We start from the raw sequence: 23,436 nt of genomic DNA on the forward strand, positions 1-23,436 counted from the left end.
TCATGAAAACAAACAAAATATTTGTTCAAAGTCTCTGCCATTTGCTTGGGTCACATTACTTGCCCCCCCTTTAAGGACCAATGCTCATGTTCTATATTTTCCTTCACACTTTTACTGAATGTGTGAAGTTTTCAAAACAAAAATAAAATTACTAGTTTTCTGTCAAAACAAAGAATACATTGAGTTAAAACATCTGTGACCAATTTCACAATCACATGGGCTACCACTAATCTTTGCTGCATTGTACATATGACACCATCATTAGGTTGTGTCACTCCTGATGGAATATCTGAATGCTGTTTTGATTCAATCACCAAAATGGCCAATCATTTTGTACTACTATTCAGAACAGAAGGGAGACTTGCACCAGTTTTTTGTTGAACTCAAATACATCTTTATTTTAAAACAATACTTCTAAAAATAACAAAATAGTTCACAACCAAGTTATAATAGAACTGCATTTCTTTGGAATCCCAAAATACACTTGCAGAGATCAAGTTTAAAAAAAACAAAAGCCCACTCTTGCATGTAAAAAAAAATTGTTGACTGCAGTTCACGTGGTATCTTGTTGACTAAAATCTGTAGATTTACTGATCAAAGATCTTCAGTTTAGATTGTCAGCCAACTTGGTTTCAGTCTTTAGAAAGTGACTACAGTTCAGATTCAAGATTTATAAAATTGAAAAATATGTAAACACCTTCAGGTTACCAACGATGCTGAGACATATAGTCTAAATTTCTCCCATACTGACCACTTAGGCTTGTGAAAACAGAAATTACATATCATAAATGATTGCTAGGTAACCATCAGCACAGGCCTCTTGTATAGTCCTCTTTTTTTCCCAAAAGCCAAGTTTCCCAGTATTTAAGGATGATAAGTTAAATCTCTCTAATAGCTTTCCCCATCTCTTCAAAATCAAAAGTAACAGGTAATTTTAACTGTTGACCTCATTTTCTAAACAACCACATGGTCAAGAATCATTTCCAAATTCGAAACTATCCATCCAATTTCTTTCACTTTTTCCACAGCTTGTAATATAAATATGTATTCCCAATAGTACCTATTACAATAGCATCCACTATAATCTTCTGCATAGAATTGTTCCTGAATAAATACAGCTTTAAACATAGTACAGCATGGTCACTCAGTGGTTAGCACTGTTACCTTACAGCACCAGGGACAGTCTCTGTGGCGTTTACACATTATCCCAAACGTCTTTGTGGGCTTCCTCCCATGGTTCACAGATGTAGTTAGGTAGATTAGCCATGGGAAATGTAGGGTTACAAGGACAGGGTTGAAGTTAGGTCTGGATGGGATGCCCTTTGGTTGGTTGGTGTGGACATGATGAGCTGAATGGACTGTTTCCACACTCTAAGGATTCTACAATATGCAAGTTGTTACCTCAGTAGCTTGGTTTGCTGTATTCCTTCCTTGGCAGGTTTGAAGTGCTTCCCTTTTAGGCAGTCTCTCTCTTAACCCCCTTGAAAACCCATTGTCTGACTTTAAAACCCCACTTTGAAACAGTTAGGCAAATGTCCACCTCAGTAAACAAGTTTTCAACTGCCATTACTAGATTTGACAAATATGTGCTTCCAGTATGGATCCACTTACCAGCCTCAACAAATTAGTTTCACACTGATTTTATTTACCAGGCAATGTTTTCTCTAAGTGGTCAACGATTGTATTTTCCCGGGCGATTTCGGGTGAATTCGGTGCCCCCCCCATCCCCACTTGTTTTGAGTATTGTGGTAGTACGTTTCTTACATGCCCCTATTATTCATTATTTATAACCTTATTTTCTTTTCTGCAGTAATATAAAGCATTGTGATTTTTTCTTTTAAAACAAAATTCCCTACAAACTGATTCTACTTTTCCTCTGAACCAAAATCACTTTTGAACTGATAACTTCCTTATTCAGAGCCTTCCCACTTCCCCTTTCCTTACAATCCTTCCAAAACGTCAAGTAATGCTTTAAATATTCATACCCGAGCTGTGCTCACTCCAAAACCATGTTTCAGAAAAGGATATCATACCTATTTGAAAATATCCTGTGACATCCCAAAAACACACACAGTTCACATGTGCAAAACGTTAATGCCCTGCCAGTGACTTGTACGGTTCACTCATATTTATTGCATTTCTTTGCGATCCATGTTTCTTACTGCTGGGCATTTCACACGTTTGTGCAGAACTTTCTGCCAGTGCAATGTGCCTTTCGCAGGTGCCAGGAAACACAGCCCATATTGGTTGGGTCATCAATCTATCCTTCTTGTTACTGATACACAGCCTTTCACTCTGTGGAAGCATGATTATAAAGGGACAATGACATTAACTCACACAAGTGCACCAGTGAACGTATGCCCTCCATTCCTATATTGACCAGGTCATCACCTGGTCCTTTCTCCAGTTCCCAAATCCCCTCTCTCAAACTCAGACTTTCCCCAAATCTACTTTAAAATACCCCCTATAGCCCTAGTTCTATCAATCATTCTTTCTTCTCTATGGTTCTAATATGGTTGCAGTGAGGACCATCCAAACAGTTCCCCTTCATTCCGATATTGGTGCCACTGCCCATGAATCAAGACCCACTTCTCCCATTCCAATCTTTGAGCCACAGACTCAACCCTCATCTTACTTAACCAATGCCAGGCAATTTCCTTTTGACTCAGAAATCCAAAGATTACATTTAGGGATGTAGAAACAGGAATAGGCCATTCAGTCCCTTGAGCATGCTCCACTATTCAATGAGATCATGGCAGATCAGTGGTCCACTTCTGCCTTTGGCCCATATCCCACAATACCTTGCTTAACAATAATTTCTCTCTCAGATTTATAATCAACTACTGATCTAGCATCCACTGCCAATTATGGAAGACAGTCTCAAATCATCTACTAGCTTGTGCTTGTAGGTGCATTTCCTAACATCTCTTTTGAATCGTGTGGCTCTAATTTTAAGACTATATCCCCCACTCCTAGAATCTCCAACCAGTGGAAATAGTTTATATACCATGTTTTTCCTGATAATATCTTGAGACTTCAATCAGCCCACCCCTTAATCTTCTAAATTCTTGAGAAATAAGGCCTAATTTGTATAATGTCTCCTCATAACTCCTGAAGGTATGTGGTTCAGAATTTCTGGTCTTATTGTAAATATATACATTTCCCTCATTATACAACCTGCTCCAAATTCAATTATATTATACTCGAGAGAACGGCATAATTAAGTGAAGAATTATATTTTCCACCAGGGAAATTAACTTTTCAAAAGTATATAAATTGTGACAGGTAACAATACTTGAAGACTCTACTGGAATCTAGAAAAAGGTTCATGAACTAAGCATATTCTCAGACATACAGCACAGGAACAAACTTTTTTGTTCAACTCATCTGCACTGAGCAGACCTAATCTGACCTAGTCCCATTTGGCCCATATCCCTCTAAACCTTTCTTTTTCATATACCTATCTAGATGTCTTTTAGTTGTTAGAATGATACCTGCCTCCACCACATCCTCTGGCAGCTCATTCTATACACTCACTATCTACTGCCTGAAAATGTTGCCCCTCAGATCCTTTTAAAAATCTCCCCCCTCACTTTAAACCTCTGCCCTCTAGTTTTGGACTCCCCCATCTGAGGAAAAAGATCTTGGCTAATCACTCTAAACATGCCCCTCATGATTTTATTACTTGTTAGCCTTCGACGTTCCAGGAGAAATGTCTCCCAAACCCTACTGTCCCAGCAATATTCTTGCAAATGTTTTCTGCACCTTCTCAGGCTTAACAACATTTTTCATAGTAGTACATAATGGAAGATATTCAAGTACCTTCCTCTGGGACAGCAGTTTGTTGAAGGAAATGTTAAACACAACCAAGCGAACGATGTATTGCTTCTGTGCCTCTAAATTACTGCTTGACAGGAACATATCACACAGCATCGAAGTGCACTGGGTCCGATAGCAAGTTTAGAAATATGATTTTTCCTGAGTCAAGCTTCATACTATTGCCCACTTTAGATTGCTGAATCTACAATATATTTGCAACTTGCTTGCAATGCAGGTCATATTCAGGATGCAGAGTAGCAGATGGAGTTTAATTTAGATAAATGTGAGGTGCTGCATTTTGGGAAAGCAAATCTTAGCAAGACTTATACACACTTAATGGTAAGGTGCTAGAGAGTGTTGCTGAACAAAGATACCTTGGAGTGCAGGTTCATAGTTACTTGATAGTAGAGATGCAGGAAGGATAGTGTAGGCGGTGTTTGGTAAGCTTTCCTTTAATGGCCAGAGTATTGAGTACAGGAGTTGGGAGATCATGTTGCAGCTGTACAGGACATTGGTTAGGCCACTTTTGGAATACTGCACGCAATTCTGGTCTCCTTCCTATCAGAAGGATATTGTGAAACTTGAAAGAGTTCAGAAAAGATTTACAAAGATATTGCCAGGGTTGGAAGATTTGAGCTATAGGGAGAGGCTGAATTGGCTGGGGCTGTTTTCCCTGAGTGTCCGAGGCTGAGGGGGTGACCTCACAAAAGTTTATAAAATCATGGTCGGACCACTGCAGCGGACAGCTGGAACTGACAACCGGAAGCGGCAGATTCAAACCACTACAAATGCCGGAGGAAAGATCACAGAAGCGCTTCACAGGAGGCTCCCAAGCACTGAGGATGTCACCTTGACAGGGGATGAAACGTCTGCAACACAAATTCCCAGCTCGGTGAACAGAACCACAAAAAATAGATAGTCTTTTCCCTGGGTTGGGGGAGTCGAGGACTAGAGGGCATAGGTTTAGGGTGAGAGGAACAAGATATAAAAGAGACACAAGGGACAACTTTTTTACGTAGAGGGTGGTACATGTATGGACTGAACTGCCAGAGGAAGTGGAGGAGGCTGTACAATTGCAACGCTTAAAAGGCATCTGGATGGGTATATGAATAGGAAGGGTTTGGAAGGATATGGGCCAGGTACTGACAAGTAGGAAAGGATTAGGTTGGAATATCTGGTCAGCATGGACGAGTTGGGCCAAAGAGTCTGTTTCCACATTGTACATCTCTATGACTCTATGACTGTGTATGTGCCTTAAAGATGAGGTGACTTCAATCAAATGAATAGTTTGCTGCTTCTGTGAATTAGAACTTTTACATTTTCTCATTAGCATTTACAAATGAACTGTTGCCATTAACTATGTAAACTTACTGACTAAATTTCCTGAGCAACATGAACTAGGATAAACATTCACAGGGGAAAATTTGAAATCCATGATTCCTAAAACAAATCATGCAAAAGCACCCAATATAGTAAATTATACTGATATTCTACACATTATACCAGGTATCTTTGGCCTCATAAGACTATCAGAAAGACCATAAAATAACTAATTGAGTATACTTATTTGTCAAAAAATGCAAGCATCCTATATATTTTTTAAAAATAGTGCATCTTTTCTGCAACATGCTAATAATGCATTTTCAAACATTTGAAATGCAACATGTAAATGCACATTTTCATAAATTTTAAAAGTAATGAGTCTTTCAGGTATGTTTATGAAACAATTTACTCAAATTTAATAAATTGTTTTAATTAAATTATTCTTAATTTAATAAAAATCCCTACAATTGTTAGATTGGCACTGTGACAGCAAAAAGTAATAAAATCATTTAATGAAGAATATTTAACAGGCAATTCTAAAAAGGTAGCACTATAGTACAACATCCCAAAACAATTACAGGTACTTAGGCTATAACACTTTGAGGTTAATTGGATTATGCACAACATTTTGTTAAATCTAAATCAAAAACAGAGCTAAAATTTCAAATCACTGCTTAGATTTCAACATTCTGACTTGCTTTAAACAAGACAAACTATAAAGTAAACAATGCTCACAAAATCCCTCCAATAAAGTGCAGTGATTCTGAAAGATCAATGTAAAAAGTAGTTTTACACTGGAATGCAATGGGAAGTGCAGTGCTCAACTCAACTTTTACAATTCCTCCAAATACTATTCATGAAACATTGCAATGAGTCTAGCCAAATAAGAACAGCAATGAGGATTCTTCTCTTTCAACTTTTTCCATTCCAGACCTGGCTACATGATGAGTTAGAATTGCATTTAAGCCTATTTAATTAGTCCTAGGACTAATTATAACAGTTACTGAGAAACTAACATTAATTTTCATAAAAATCTATCTTGTTCACTAATGTCCTTTAGGAAAGTAAACCTGTCATCCTCAGCTGGGCCGACCGATGTGACTCCAGACCCACAGGAATGTGGATGACTCAACTGACTGTCAGTGACACCAGCAGGAAAAACAACAAAATCAAGCAGCTTAGGTAGAGGAATTTCTAACATCAGGCTTATAATTCAACTGAATAGTTACTACTTAACTGCTGTTCACAGCAGCGTCCGCAACAACTGGTGTGCAGAATCTCTCAATGCAACAGGTGCTTGAGAATCATTCTACTTTGGAAATGATAAAGTGCATTACCTAAATGATAACTATTTTTTGTACGTCTGAAAACTATGATGTTACTGACCACTTGACAAATTCAACTGATGCCAAGAAACTCAAATTATTCAAGGTTAAATCACTTGAAAGACGTTAGCAAGTGAAGTAGTGTGACACTAGTCAAAAGGACCAAAAGGTCAACACAAAGAGAAGCAACTGAGGTAGGCAGGGCACATTTTTTCATCTGGAAACACCCTTCCAGAGTGGCACTGAATGGACAGCACCAGATGCAACATGGTATGGCAGAAAAGACTGACCTGGGGAACTAAATTTAACGAGAATTTTCAAGCGTGGGATACCACCTGGGCTCAGTGAAAGAGATTGTGATGGACCAGGGCCAGTGCACATAGGTCCTCCAGTCACGTATAGCAGGAAGATAGGAAAGAGAGACATGTTAAAAGTTTGAGAAGATTTGTAGCTTGGGTGCTCGTTGTTGTGGTTCTGTTCGCTGAGCTGGGAATTTGTGTTGTAGACGTGAGAAGATTTGTAGCTCGGGTGCTCGTTGTTGTGGAGGTGCTCGGGTGCTCGTTTGCAACACAAATTCCCAGCTTGGCGAACAGAACCACAACAGAGACATGTTAAAAATGCCATGTTCACCCAAACTAATTGAAAATCTTGGATTATCAAATTATTGCTTGAAAAAAAAGTTAAAATTATCAAACAGATAAATGCTGAATAGGTAGAGATTAAAAATTTCTACCTTGTATTTAAATCACAAGCAGCAACAGTTGATCACAAAAATCACTCATTTCAAAACTAACATAGTTACATAGTTACCTGTATGGTAGGATGCAGGTGATATGTAGGTTCTAGCTTTTGTTACACTGAATGTTTGGTACAGCACATGTAAATCTGTTTGAGGGAGGAAAGTTGATGTAGTTCTGCATAGTTTAAAAGTTTAATGCTCATTTGGGGAAGGGTTCATGGTTGCAGGTATATCTTCTAAAGCGAAATGCAATGAATGTCAACATGTCAATGAGAGAAAAAGACCAAAATACATGTTAATTACACACTTCTATACAAAGTAACTCCATATTAAGACAGTAATTTAATTAACCCAAATGACAACTGAAAATCAACTCTGATTAGCACGACACATTTAGTTGCTGCTTTGGTTTATTTTTAAAACATTGTGCGTAATCCTATAAATAAAACTAAGCCCTAAAACAAACAATTCAATTGATCAATTGGTTGATTCTCAGTTTACAATTCAGCACCTTTAAAATTAAAGTTCTGACCTTTACCAGAAAATAGACACAACAGCATTCTGTTTATGGAATTACAGGGTCACATTTTAATTCCTGAATCTTACATTGCTTCATTAATATCAACACGTATACAAACAGTGTAAAATAACAGTTACAGTGGTGGTTATTCATCCATACAAAATAAACTTCTGTTTTATGGAAAAACTATACTTCATATCTACATGACAGACGGCCCATTTTTTCCAAAGAATATTTAAGTTGAGCTACAAAACCTCCAAAATACCAAGGGATGCAGATGACTTCAAAAAAAAAGCTTTAAAAAGTTTTGATTTCATTTTGTAACACACAGATTGCCAGTTGGCTATTTGGCTACAGCTGGTTTAACAACCTGCGTTAACCACTGTATTAAAAATGAACCAGAACACCACACTGTGCAATAAAAGCATCTGGAACCTAACTTGAGCCTTCTACTGTGCTTAGATCTTAACTACTGCACAGAGATGACTGACTGACTGTCTGAGCAAAGGCAGACTAGTTAAGACTCATTTGTTGCAGCTGGTACAACTCCCCAGTGTTACTATCAGTCAGTTGTTAAAATTAGTGTTCCCTAAAAGAAACTTGCCTAACAGTTATAATGAAATATTAACCTGCAACAAAATACCCAAAAAAAAATATAAATCAGATTGGGATGATGTTGTTTTTGTTAAGTGGTACTTTTGGCCTGGGGAACTGCCACAACATATAACAGTAGATGAGATAAAAGCAACAGTCTTGCTCATAAACCACTCTTGCTGCAGTCACCAGCATCAGCTTTTACACATAGACTATTTCACAAGCCTATCTGTAGTACAGCACATGACTGAGGTGCATATACTTCTGTGCTTTTCCAACCATTCACCATTTTGATTAGAAAATGCTTAACAGGCCCATTGGATGCTCAAAGATCCAGTGAACATGGTGGCAGTCTCATCATTATGGTCCCAGTAGTAGGTTGAATTCCTCTGCTTAGATTTTGACAGGTTTCCTTCTCTCCAATTTAAAACTTGGAATTGGAGGCAAACTAAACAAAAATGAGGATTAACACATGGGACAGCACCTAATTCATTTCAGACTGAAAGGATTTTCAACTGATACTTCGCACGCCTATTCCAGTTTTTGTTTCCTGGCAAAGAATTCCCAAACATCATTTTTGTGCAGTTCCTGCTCCCTTGCTCAAGCTTTCCCTAGCCCGCCCCAAATCTGAATCTCTTCCCCATTTGGGAAACTGTCAATCAGGTTCCCATTCACTAACTGCTAGCCCTGCCAGCCTGATTGGCTGGTTTTCCTTTCCAAGTTTGTTCCAGAGAGGTCCAGTTCCCCAGTGGCATAGTGCTGCCACACAGAACTCAAGCCCTCTAGTTGAAACATTGGCACACTGTTTGCTACTCCTTGCATTGCATCTTCTGTAATCACAGTGAAGCAGCCATTCCTGATTAAGACCCCAAGCTTAAGGAACAGATGCACCATTGTATCAGACCCCGAAGTCATCCATCACATGCGTCAATTATGAGCCTAGACGAGGTCGTTTTCTTGGTGATGCTTCTTCTTCCTCCTCCTCTTCCTCATCATCAGGATAATCTACAAGTCCCACTAGACCTCCCTAAAGAAATTCAGGAAAAACAAAACTTTAAAGAAGCATGTAGCTTTCCTACTGAAAACATATTAAAACATCATTGGCAAGGACACAATTTGAAGTAGATCATTTACACACAATTTAAGTTGCAGTACAACTCTACAGCAACATGTATAGCATTTTCACTACATTGCGCTAAACATTTGTTTGAAATAGTTCCACAAAATTAAAAGCAAAGTCAAAAAAAAAGTTAACAAAACAGTACTACCAAAATTAGCCTACTGGAGATTTTGTTCAAGTTTGATCAAGAGTTCAAATCCTTGCATCCAACTGTATGTAAAACAAGAATCTAAATTCATAGTCTAGAAATAATTATCAGATTCCAAATTTATACTTGAAAAAAATTAAACACACTACATTAGACTGACTTGAAATAGACATTTGAACACAAGGTAACCCAAACCTTTGCTGTCATTGCAGCAGATGAACTGGTATGCTTTGCAGAAGAACTAGTGGAACTGGCTGGAGCGGTCTGAGCTGCCGTTGATTTACTATTAGTGCCATTTGTTCCATTTGCTGCACCAGATGCACAGGTATGTGAAAACGTAAATTTGAAGCTTGGACTTGAAGAACGTTTCGGAAGGTTTTCCTTGTCCTCACTTTCTTTAGCTAAAAAGAAAACATTTAAGGGCTCAGATTACACCGAATTAAAGTGTTTATCTCAATTAAACAGTAATCTTAAGTTTTATACGTCAGCATCTATATAGATTGGCACTCCTCGGCTTTCTAGGTAAAATTTACATGGGTACATGCATAACATGCAGGCTGCATTCAGTGGCAGACTTTCCCAAAGAGAGTTTGGAATTAGATCTTTCAATAAGAACACAAACATAGGGCGTTTTAAAAAAAAATTAATACTCTGCACCAACTTTGTAATGTAGCTGGTACGATGTTCAAGTAGTGTGTTTGCAAAATCATAGCCCGTGGAGTTCAATAGATTGTAGAAGGATACAAAATGAGATACAGAAATTGCTGGAAAGGCTTAACAGGTTTGGCAACTTCAGTGGAGAGAAATCAGAGTTAACATTTCAGGTCAAGTAACCCTTCCTCAGAACTCAACCTGAAATGTTAACTCTTGATTTCTCTCCCAAGATGCTGCCAAACCTGTTGAGCTTTTCCAGCAATTTCTGTTTTTGCTTCTGCAAACCCAGCTTCTTCGGTTTTTACTTAAGATACAAAGTATATTGGATGTACGGTTTGTTTCTCAGACTCAGGTTAAGTGGACAGTGGTTTCCCCTAAAGATCAGTGTTATGATTACCACACTTTTTGACGTATTAATGATTTGCGCTTCAGTATACAAAATATAAAATTTGATTATAACACTTGGAAATGTAATATATTTTTGAAAATAAAACTAAGAGGAGGTGGTCATTATATCCAGAGTCTTTTCCATCGTTTAATGTGATAATGGCTGATTGGACTGTGACCTCAACTTCCTTGTTAATCAAAAATCTAACTCCACTTTACAGCTCTGTGGGGAGAAGAATTTCCTCTTTGCCCTGGTCTTAAACATCTGTCCAGCATCTACCCTATCAAGGCCCATCAGAATCTTGTGTTTTAATAATCTCATCTTTCAAGAACATGAACACCCAGATTCTTCTGCACAGGGACATTTGGAAGTTTCTCTCCCATTTCAATAACATTCTGCTTTTCTGATGGTGAAACCCATCTTCCCACATTTGTAAATTTATGTGCCAACTCACTGAACTATCTATTGCCCTGAAGACTGCCCTCCCACCTCTCTTTATATCAGCAGCAAATTTGGTTACAATATAGGCAAATCCCTTCACCCAAGACTGATAGTAAATAATTGAGGACCCAATACAGATTCCTGCAGCAATCTGCTTGAGAGTTTGCTGACCTGAAATGACCCATTATAATGCAGTATCTGTAATTCAGATCCTGTCTCTGGGCCAGAAAGTCTGAGTTAAGTCCGGTTTACCCCAGAGGAGTGCCATTCCCTGTCTGAACAAGCTGATTAAAAATTATTCTAACTTTTCAGTTGGTTAACCAACTCTTTTTCCATACTAATCTGTTATCATAACCACTGAGCACTTATCTTGTGCAAAGAGCTTTTATGAAACTGTATCGAATGACTTTGGTCAATCCAAATTCAAAACTACTACTTGGTTTCCCTTTATCAAATCTTATTTCTTCAAAGTCACCTAATAAACATAATGATATGATTTTCTAAATGTCCTGATACTCTCTCCTTCAATAATGGATTCTAGCATTTTCCCCAATGTCAGATGTTAGATTAATTGTCCTATGTCAATTACTGCAGTGCATCTCCCTCTCTTCTTGAATTCTGCTGTTTTTTTTAAGTTTCCAATCCAGAGAAGTCTTTACAGAATTTAAAGGCCTCCACCCAAAACAACTCCACATTTTTATCCTCTGAACTATGAATTCTCACTAAATTGATTTGGCTTTTACTAAAGGAGCCATCTCACCACTTCGATTTCCACCACTTTTATGATCTAAAATTTCAAATACCTTTGAATAGTCATGTGGGCAATAGTTGCTTTGTAACTTGTCTCTGTAATGCCTAATATATCATGCTCATTTACTTATGTGTTATTAATTCACCCATCTTGTTATACATGCCGTATGCATTCAAAATAACTTGCACTTTTTTTACAATTTTTCTCTAGATCACTATGTGGCCTTGTTTGCTGCTGCATGCTGTGTTTATGGTACATCATTCTCTGATTATCTATTTTGGAATACTTCGCAAAATCTCCCTTGCTAACCCATTAGCAAGGGCACAAACTGAAGAATTCAGCAAATATTGACAATAAAATTTAATTGTAGATAAATTCTGTCAGTTACAAAAACAGCAGTAATCTAATGATTCACACAATCAATAATGCAAGAAATTCCATTTTTAATCTGCTTGCACAATTAAGTACCATAGATTTTTGACATTTAAACAGTCGGGAGGCAATATTTCAATAACTTCAACTTATTCAAAATAATGCATTAATACTTACTCAGATTAAAGATTTTAAGGCAAGAAATACCAAAGACATGCTGTAACACCTTGTAAACAAAAAATATGATAGGAATGCATTTCTATCAAAAGGTTAGAATGACAGATTTTTACTTCAAAATTTAAAATATATGATTTTATTTTATTTTAAAACATGTTTTTTTAAAATTGCCACCAATGACTGAGCTTTCCCAATTATTTAACATTGCCAAAGGTTTGGGAGGGATATGGTTCAGGACCAGGCAGGTTGGACTGGTTTAGTTTGGAACTATGTTCGGCATGGACTGAAGGATCTGTTTCCGTGATGTATGACTCTATGATTCTGTAAATTTGCAGAAAGTTATATGATAGAAGATTCAGTTTGGAAGCCAAGGACACTTCAACTATTTAATATCTAAAATTTCATGGACAATAATTCTCCATGTTGCTTTTTTGGTTTTATATTTCTAAGCATTTATGGACAGTGACAGGCTGACAGATATTCACAACCAAATGGAAATGTTCAAACACTAGCACATTAACTGTATACTGCTAACAATGTGGAGGGTCCAAGACCAACGATTTGGAAACGGCAAGACAATCAAATGCACACAGAAGCAGCATGTGCAACAACCTTTTCTATTGGTATTTAGCATTCAGATTTTAAAACTCAAGTACGGTATAACAAAAATGTATTGCTAAATTGCTGAAAATTACAGTACCCTTTTTAGTTTCCAGAAATTTTCCATAACTGTCTGGATAATCATCCTCTGATTTGGATTTCTCTACGTGCGGTACCAGAGCCTCTCCTTCTTCGTCGTCCTCATCCTCATTAAACCACATCTCTTCATCTTCCTCCAATGCACGTGCATCTCTCCGGTACCGATTATTACGTAATATGGATGGTACACTGAATTGAAAAACATTATAAACCATTGGTCAGCAAGTTTTACAGGAAACAAAAAATTGTTATTTGGAATGCTGAATTTCTTTTCGACTTCCAAACTGAGGTAGATATATATTGTTTATAGACAGACATTTTACAGTCACATCAGCTAACCTGAGTTATGCAAATTGTCAAGCCCCAATTTTATTCTTCGTACAATCCTTTCATCATTTTCTCCTTCTCCTCTTCCCTCCTTGCTCCCTTCGCCAGAAGGTGCTGATCTCTACTGGTAGCTGGCTTGGCTTTGTGGATGGCTGCAGCCCTCTGACACATTGCCCAAGTCGTCATACTTCATGCATGAACCTAAACAGTATGCGTTGGCAAACATTCTATTACAGGAGGCATCAGAGCCAAGTCTGATCCTTGGTTCACCTGATGTTGACAAACAAGCACTTTGCAGCTTAAATTCGTAAGTAGATTGAGAAGCAGAAACGCTTGCTGGTTTGACCTGAAAGCCAACTGAACCATTCCAAAGTTGATTCTGCTGAAATCAATTGATAAATAGAACTGGAAATCGAATGTATAATTCATAATTTGCATGAAATACTACACAAGATTGCAATTTCATCCAGTAAAGAGAACACCAACACTGTCAAGTTTGTTTAAATATTTTATACAATTTTGCTGTCAATTATAACATCCGGTCAAAGACAAGTTTTCGTAAATACTGTATATATTAATACAGCATTATCTAAAGGAATGCAAACCAACACTTCCCATTTTCCTTAGAAAACTCCACAAACATAAGTGCATAGTGAAGTCCATTTCCCTACCGAGACTTTTATTATAAAATACCTACACTGTTAAATTTCAGTACAGCACTGTCATGGACCAGTATCTGGCATGTTCACCCAAAAACAAACTCCCCAAAACAGAATAGTAAACACTAGAAGCGGTTACTTAAACATTTCCTCCACAAACTAAATATAAATGTGAAAAGAAATATAAAAAATTAATCTCAGCAGAGGTCTGTATTCAATCCTGATGAAAATACTTTCCCTCACCAAATAAGAACATTTTCAGTTAGAGAGAAAATTCTTCACCAAAGTGTTATCAATTGCCCTATGCTGATATAATTTAAAAAGCCTTACTAATAAGTCACTGTAGCACATATTGCTAATTTATGGAACCAAATTGTAGGTAGTTCAAGGTGCTTAATTTTTAAAATATCGTCATTTGACAAGAACAAGGTATCAACTCCAACACCAATCCAAAATTGTGGAATACCAATCCAAAACATTAGCAAACACCGGAGCAAATCAACAGTGATAAGTTAAATAGTCCCAAGTTGTAAATCGTAAGTGTTCATTGCAAGTCTGGACAATCAGTATGTGACATTAAAATCTCCGTCTTTTGGTATCAAATTAAAATATATTCAATCTGTGACATTTAAGTACAACACATGAAACTCACAATATATGCAATAGCTGTGCATTCTCAGTATTTTCTCAATTAATTTCAACATATAACCTTCTCCCAGCTCCAACTGAGCTATATAGTTTTAAAAGTACAAACACTATATGCCTTGCCATTTAATCGTTGCCCTCTGCTGTCAAATTAAGGACTTCCTAGATCAGCAGGAACTGTGCTCTGACTGAAATGAACAAATTTAAATTAGGAAGCATTCTGTTTTTGCATATTGTTACACAACAATGTTTTTATTCACTGGTTAGTAGGCACTTACCAATCAAACATCAGGTTTATATAGATTTTATATAGATTTAGTTGGCAATTTGACAAAACACAAAATGCTTGCCATGCAGCCAGCAAGATCACTGACTGAGAATAGCATATTGAGAGTTGTGAGCTAGCAAATATTCTTTGACATAAATGCAGTAATCCAAACCATTCTTCTCCATACTACACCTGCAACTGGTCAGGTTTAAAACACCCTGAACAAATCTTTGCTCATGTTCTTATTCCTACCTTCAGCTCCTCTCCATTCCAAATGGGAACTCTGTTCTATTCTTCAAGTCAGATCACAGTCTGAGAATCTCAAAACTAATATTTGATTACATGCCTGGTGAGAATAAGTCTAATAATTTATAACATATACTGTTTGTATCATACAAGCCATATACTAGAGTATACACAAATATTGAACTTGAACTTTTTTTTTTAAGATTCAACACTTTTAAGCAATGATCTGTGAAATAGAGTTGAACATGTATTAAGGAGCTTCAATTGATTCTCCTACCTGTTCAGTTTCTGATTTTGAAGTCTATCCCTTTCCTGCTCATATCTCAGCTTGAGTCCTTTAAATGTTTGCACATATTCTATGTGTTCCAGTGCTTTGTAGAAGTTGTCAACTATGTGTGTTGTAAGTGACTTGATATCCTCCTGTAGTAACAAACATGATAACAAATAAGTATTGAGGACATACTTCAGAATGGTAGAAAATTGTAACTTTTGGAAGATTTAATGAGGAATTTCTATAAATATAAATTTTAAAACAAACTATTACACTAACAGAAACTTACCACTCTGATAAATTCAAAGAGTTCAATTATTGCTGAATTAAGTAGATTATATCTGGTTCCATTATCTAAAAAGGCATTTATAACTGGTTCGAAGAGATTTCCTTTTGTGATGTAACGATTATAGAATTCATCCTTTAGTCCAATTATCCTCCTCATAAAACGCAGTGCACCTATTTTCAGAAAAAAAGTAACTGCTTACTTAGATCTCAGTACTTCTCACTAGTTTCAACTACTTCCAATATAGCTTGTTTTGCTCTGTGGTCAAATCCTTCAATTACACCAAAATTCACTTCAACTCCTCCCAGCAGCCCTTCAAGGTTTAGTCTCCAGTGTGCCATACTTTTTATCTTTGCACACAATCTCCCTTTTCAATTGCATCTCTCTAAAACCTAACATTTACTTGTACAATCTGCTCCTGAGCAGTTTTTGCTTGGCCTCATGGTTACCAACATCATCTGTATCCTACAGCACTTGCCCCATCTTTACTTCCTTCAAAACCATCAGTCCCAGGTTCATTTCCAATTTCTCTCAGACTGCCTTTTCTCTCAAAGTTCCTTAAAAGCATTGTCATTCAATTACACATTCAGCATGTACTTCTCTGATCCAGCTTGCACATCATTCAGCCTAAAATTGTGACATTCTTGAGGCTGCTAGGTTACGGTCTCTCTTCACCTGTGTGATGCTATTTTCTGTTTCCCAGCATTTTCTTCTCAGCATCTTTAGTGCACCTCATCGTTGTGGTTAGTCTATTACTAATGCATAACTCAAATTTCTCTTCCTGAGTCACATGTTTATGCATTGAGCTTGAATGCATTCTTGATTCCTGATATTTATTGTTTAAACAACAACCTTTAGCAACATTATCTTTAACAGGATCAGCTTCCATATATATACTGATTACACAAAGCCCTCCCATTACTAACAACTCCAAAGCTTTTAAATTCTCTGACTACTTAACATCAAGGGTCAGATGACTCAGGATTCCTTTAAGCTCGATACCTCTAAAGCTGGAAACTGCTCTTGACTACATGTAGCATGAGCAACAATTTCAATATCACTGGCTGCCCACTTAGGACAATTTCAGTGGCGAAGAACTTTAAGACCTTGCTTAACATCTAATCACATTTCCTTCATCCCTCCCTTTTCCATTAATAGCACTTTTTTTTAAACTCAAACTCTGTTTACATATTATTAGCTTAGAAATGTTTCATGTCCAAGAATGTCCACAAAAGGCAAGACAATGTCAACCAATTTACACTATCAGCAGCAAAATGATGCTCAGTGATTAACGGTATTGCCTAATGGCAGTTAGTCAGCAATAAACTGCCCACAAACTCTCTCTGGATTTGGGACTTGATGTGAAGCAGGCAGTAACATTAATTATGAACTTTGCCATTGCTAGCAATGGCAGTCAGAATTGTGCGGTTGTTGATCTTACATATAATGTTATCAGTTTGGATTCTGTCAAGGTCACTCAGTCAATGCCTTGGAAAAAAACATGGACAAAAAAGCTAAACTCCAGAAGCAAGGCAAGAATGAATCCCTTGACATCAAGGCAGGATTTGATGGAGTATGACGTCAATGTCCTTGCAAAACTGGAATCAGTGGAGAACAGAGAGAAAACTCTCCAATGGCTTTGGTTATTGGAAGTCAAACATCTCAGTTCTAAGATACAAATGCATCAGTTCTTCAGCTATGTGGGGTAAGATCCTTGGCCAACCAATGATATTCTCTTCTTCATAAAAGGTTACAAGTGGGATGCGCAGTGATGCTTGAACAATATTCAGCACCATCCTCATAGAGGGCATTATCACCACTGAATATCTCAATATCTCCTGTAAAGTACCACTGATTAGAAACTGAACTGGATTAGCCTCAAATACTGGGGCTAGAAGGGCAATTTACAGACCAGGAATTCTACAGTTTATGCACGACCTGACTCTTCAATTCCTGTCCACATCAATAAAGATTAACTTAGGAAATTGATGAAATTTGCCCTTGCCTGGATAAGTGCAACTCCAACAACACTGAAGAAGCTTGACACCACAAAGCAATCGAGTGATTGGAAACCTACCCACCACCTACACCCAGTTGCAGCAGTGCATACCATCCACAAAATATACAGGAACAACTCACCAAAGCGCTTTTAACACCTTCCAACACAAACCATAAATGTTAATCAGAATATAGTGGTAACTCCCCACTCTTCATCCAAATAATGCCACATGATCTGTACGCCCACCTAAACAATCTCATTTGAAAGACAGGTAAGTCATTTTTGATTTTTGTGGTCAAGTCCTGATTTTAATTTAATCCTTGGAGTCTAGGCATAATTCTGATGTACTCCACTACATTAAGACTCATCATTCACAACACAGGAGACAGCCCATTGTGGATGTAGGCTTGCTCGCTGAGCTGGAAGGTTTGTTTCCAGACGTTTCATCATCCTAATAGGTAACATCTTCAGTGGGCCTCTGGGCGACAGTGCCAGCCAAAAATGAGTCCCGCAGCTTAATCCCACATTCCAACTCTTAAGTCTGTGTAGCCCTGTGGTTTGCAACACTTAAAATGCATCCAGGTGCTGTTTAAAAAGTGGTGAGGGCTTCTGCCACAACCACGTTTTCAGCAGTGAGTACCAACATCTGGAGGAAAGTAAAAATTTCAATCCCCTCTAGTCAATCTAATTATGTAAAACCGAAGCTCAATGGGGGACTGACTTGTATTCTCAGGTAAAAAGAAAAACTTGTTCATTCTATGTAGGCCCCTCAATTGTTTTATAGTTTTGCTGGTTTCAAAGAAAACAGACCCAACCCATCCAATCAGAGCGACAATTCTCTATTCCAGAGTACAGAGAACTGGCCTCTAATCTCTTTAGTACAACGCAATTTCTGAGAGATCTGTTACTTTAACTGCAACCTAATATACTTTTTAGCATAATTTCCTTTTTATACTACCTCAGCTAATACAAGTATCCTTTTTTAAAAAAATCAATTACAGGATGCAGGTTATCATTGAATGGGCCAGCATTTATTTTCCATTCCTAATTGTCAAAACAGTAGTTAAAGGTCAATCACATTGCGCAGAGTCTGGAGTCACATGTAGACCAGGCAATGACAAAAGTTTCCTTTCCTGAAGTATACATTGGAAGCTATTTTGGGGTAGAAGTGACCTGTACAAGAAGGACAGATTGCACCTAAATTGGAAGGGGACTAACATACTGGCAGGGAGATTTGCTAGAGCTGCTCAGGAGGATTTAATCTTGGGGGGGGGGGGAGGAGGTGGATGGGTTTGGGACCCAGGAAGATAGTGAGGGAAGAGATCAATCTGAGACTGGTACAGTTGAGAACAGAAGCAAGTCAAATAGGGCAGGCAGGGACAAACAAAAGGTAGGACTGAAATTAAACTGCATTTATTTCAATGCAAGGGGCCTAACAGGGAAGGCAGATGAAGAAATGTGTCCAATGGTGTCAACATTTAAGAAAGATGGTAAGGACAAGCCAGGGAGCTATAGACCAGTGAACCTGACGTCGATGGTGGGCAAGTTGTTGGAAGGAATCCTGAGGGACAGGATGTACATGTATTTGGAAAGGCAAGGACTGCAACATGGCTTTGTGCATGGGAAATCAAGTCTCACAAACTTCATTGAGTTTTTTGAAGTAACAAAGAGGATTGATGAGGCCAGAGTGGTAGATGTGATCTATATGGACTTAAGTAAGGCATTCGACAAAGTTCCCCATGGGACACTGGTTAGCAAGGTTAGATCTCATGGAATACAGGGAGAACTAGCTATTTGGATACAGAACTGGCTCAAACATAATAGACAGAGGGTGGTGGTGGAGGGCTGCTTTTCAGACTGGAGGCCTGTGACCAGTGGAGTGCCACAAGGATTGGTGCTGGGTTCCCTACTTTTTGTCATTTATATAAATGATTTGGATGTGAGCATATGGTTAGTAAGTTTGCAGATAACACCAAAACTGGAGGTGCAGTGGACAGCAAAGAAGGTTACCCCGGATTACAGTGGGATCTTGATTTGATGGGCCAATGGGCTGAGGAGTGGCAGATGGCGTTTAATTTAGATAAATGTGAGGTGTTGCATTTTGGGAAAGGAAAGCCTTATACACCTAATGGTAAGGTCCTAGGGACAGTTGCTGAATAAAGAGACCTTGGACTGCAGATTCATAGCTCCTTGAAAGTAAAGTCGCAAGTAGATAGGATAGTGAAGGCAGCATTTGGTATGCTTTCCTTTATCGGTCAGAGTATTGAGTACAGGGGTTGGGAGGTCATGTTGTGTCTGTACAGGACATTGATTAGGCCATTTTTGGAATATGGTGTGCAATTCTGGTTTCCTTCCTATCGGAAAGATGTTGTGAAATTTTTCAGAAAAGATTTCCAAGGATGTTGCCAGGGTTGGTGGATTTGAGCTATAGGGAGAGGTTTAATAAGCTAGGGCTGGTTTTCCCTGGAGCGTCGGAGGCTGAGGGGTGACCTTATAGAGATTTATAAAATCATGAGGGGCATGGATAGCATAAATAGACAAAGTCTTTTCCCTGGGGTCAGGGAGTCCAGAACGAAAGGACATAGGTTTAAGGTGAGGGGGGGGAAAAGATATAAAAGAGACCCCTATGGGGCAACATACTCACGCAGAGGATGGAATGAACTGCCAGAGGAAGTGGTGGAGGCTGGTACAATTGCAACATTTAAAAGGCATCTGGATGACAATATGAATAGAAGGGTTTGGAGGGATATGGGCCAGGTGCTGTCAGATGGAACAGATTGGTTTGGGATATCTAGTCGGCATGGACAAGTTGGACCAAAGGGTCTGTTTCCGTGCTGTACATCTCGATGTCTCTATATCAGTGAATTACATGGGTTTTTAATGACGAATCAACAAAACACTATGGTCATCATTAAAGTGAAATCTGGAATTAAGAATCTAATGAATTCAAATTCCACCATTCAAATCTGGGACCCCATAATATTACCTGGATATCTCATTGTTTCCAATTCTGTTCCCTTAACCACATTATTTACTTGTTTGGCTATCTTCTCCCCTGAACATTTCTGACATACACATTTGTACTGTTTGTCAAGAGCAGGTGTATTTACCACAATTCTCTGAATTGAATTTCATTTGTCACTTGCTGCCCACCTGACCAGGTTGCAGTACTCTTCTTCATGAGCAAGCACCTTTTTTTTTTAAAAACCACATGCAAACTTCTCAAGCTTGCCCCCATATTTAATCCTACATCACTGATATGTGCCAAAAAAAAATGGAAGCAGTCTTTTAGTCACAAAAATATCTGGTAACTATTATTTTTTGGTCTCAGACAAACAGAAGCAGCCTCTCATCAATTGGGTCAGCACTAACCTACCTATGCAAATTCCACTTTTCAGCATTTGGCCCATAACACTGATTGTATGACATTTCAAGTGCTCAACCACAGCCTTTTTAATAGTAATGAGATGTTACTCTTCCAGACAGTGCACTCCAAATCCATAACACCCTCAATGATATTTTTCATATATCCCCTCTAAACCACCTGTCCTTCATCTCAGAATTATGTCCCCTCATTATTGACCCTTCAACTAAGGGGAATAGCTGCTTCTTATCCACCTTCTTTATTAGTCTCTATGTGGGACCTTGTTAAAGGTTTTGCTAAAAAACATATAAAATGCATCAACTGCGCTACTCTCATCCACACACCTCATTAAAAATTGCTCTTCCTTATTATTTTGACTAGGTTGCCGCAAAGGTCCCGCTAGGAATTTTGCACCTCTTACATTTATTTCATCCAACATTTTACATTCAGCTATAAATATCTATGTTGTTTTCCACTACATGCCTTGAATGCATATTTTATCCTGACATTTAAATGATCTTTTCCATCTATCAATCCACCAAGGCCATTGTGTCCTAAGCTTTGGTTCCAGAACTGCTCAAAATTCTTTAGGTACTGTCTAACCTGAGCACTGATGGTTAAAATATAATTTCTTATGCTTGATTAAGCATTCCATTCTTAATCTTTTTCATAACATTCTGCAGGAATGGAGTAATTATAAAGTTCTCTGTATCATGACCGCCAATTCTCTTTGAACCTTTTTTGTTTCTAAATTTAGACTATTTTGAAAGCATCCTAGTCTAGCTTTATTAGGTGTACAGAGAATACCCTATTCTGGGGGCAATAGGAACAAGTTGCCATCTCCACTGTATCAGAGTGAATTATGAAAACTGCTATATCACAGAAAAAAGGACGCTGGCCTAGAAGGGGACTTCCAATCATAGTTTTGACTGAGTAACCTAGTTATCTTGGACAGCCATAGAATTTGCTTTTCAAATTAATGTAAGAGATGAAAATCTGATAAGCTATTAAAGAACAAGACAAAATAAGTGGCAAACACTGGTTAACATCTAGATGGTCAGCATCGATGTGGTGAGCTGAAAGGCCTGTTTCTACACTATATGTCTCTATGAATCTACAAAAGACAAATAAATACCAAGACTGTAATTAGTTTTAGAAGTGTTCACTTACATAAGGCGAGAAAAGTATGCTTTGAATTCATCAATACCAAAACTCTTCGAAGTAAATCTTTGTTCATGATGTAGTTTTTGATGTGATATGTGTGATGTTCTACACAGAAAGTGAGTAGCTCTAGAATCAAGGCCAACAGCTGTGCTGTCTGGAAGTTATCTAAAACCAAAAGATAAAACTTTGTCATGCATTTGAAGCTAACATCTTTAGATTCATTTTGAGAACTAGTCAGAAACAGGGTGAAAGGATTAAAAGATTAAAACTGCATTTAACCTCTGTCCTTTTGGTTCAAAACCGAACCAGGCTTATGAAATGCAAATCTTTGTTCTTTAGAAGAAAATATGATCCTCAAAGAAATCATCTGCCTGTGTTCGATCTCAGTGGGAAACTAGGGCAGTCACAAAACAGAAACTAACCTTAAAGTTAAAGTCAGAACACATTTGGATTTTGGCAGTCTCAAACAGTTGAAAAGACACATCTTGCAAATACGTTTTAGACAGATACAATAGGAGATAGTTTGTTTGACTTCATAACATGTTGGGCAAGTGAAAATTACATTTTACTCTTACTTAAGCTTAAGATTGCATTTCATGCAGTAAGGATTAAAGCTATGCTCTCATTAAAGATGCCAACATGATTTTCCTTTCTTCCATTTTCCCAAAGATATTTTTGCAGTGTAGTTTCAGAAGTACTAGATGCTTTTCAACACATCTTCATTCTTTTCAAAGAGAGTCTGATTAGCAGTACATATTTTACGTATCATATGATAAGAGTAGATCATAGTACAATTTTGAAGGAAGAATAGATAGAGACTCAAGAAAGTATGTGAACAATCTTTGAAGATGCCAAGACAAATTCAAATGGCAGTTTAAGTATACAAGACATGACTTCATTAGCTTGTGGAAAAGCATAAACGTTACATAAAACCTTTATAAACCAGATGCCTCATTTAGAAAATGGTGTTCAATTCTAGGCCTCACACGAAAAAAAATATTTAAGTTCACAGGAAAGAATCAGAAAAGATTTCCTATAATGAAGTGAGGAATGGCAGACCTGACGCATATGAAGAGGTTACAGTTGCTGTGACTTTATCCTTTAGAGTGCAGAATGTGAAGGGGAAATTTGATAGAA

At 37.8% G+C, this 23,436-nt stretch overlaps 1 protein-coding gene across 1 annotated transcript in view; it reads right to left on the reverse strand.

The window, feature by feature from the left end:
- Window positions 1-370: 370 nt before the first annotated feature.
- Window positions 371-23,436, reverse strand: part of ppp4r3b (protein phosphatase 4, regulatory subunit 3B) — a 63,268-nt gene continuing 40,202 nt past the window's right edge. Inside the window, exons 11-16 of the mRNA XM_043696022.2 lie at window positions 22,306-22,464; window positions 15,776-15,945; window positions 15,493-15,635; window positions 13,072-13,259; window positions 9,784-9,989; window positions 371-9,347 (exon numbers count right to left, since the gene is read on the reverse strand). Coding sequence (XP_043551957.1) covers window positions 9,252-9,347; window positions 9,784-9,989; window positions 13,072-13,259; window positions 15,493-15,635; window positions 15,776-15,945; window positions 22,306-22,464 — 962 coding nt within the window. The 3' untranslated portion in view covers window positions 371-9,251. The remainder of the gene's footprint in view (window positions 9,348-9,783; window positions 9,990-13,071; window positions 13,260-15,492; window positions 15,636-15,775; window positions 15,946-22,305; window positions 22,465-23,436) is intronic.

The sequence above is a fragment of the Chiloscyllium plagiosum genome, unplaced genomic scaffold, assembly GCF_037043375.1.
Source record: "Chiloscyllium plagiosum isolate Xiang-an unplaced genomic scaffold, Cpla_swu_hap1 HiC_scaffold_10, whole genome shotgun sequence".
NCBI classification, from domain to species: domain Eukaryota; kingdom Metazoa; phylum Chordata; class Chondrichthyes; order Orectolobiformes; family Hemiscylliidae; genus Chiloscyllium; species Chiloscyllium plagiosum.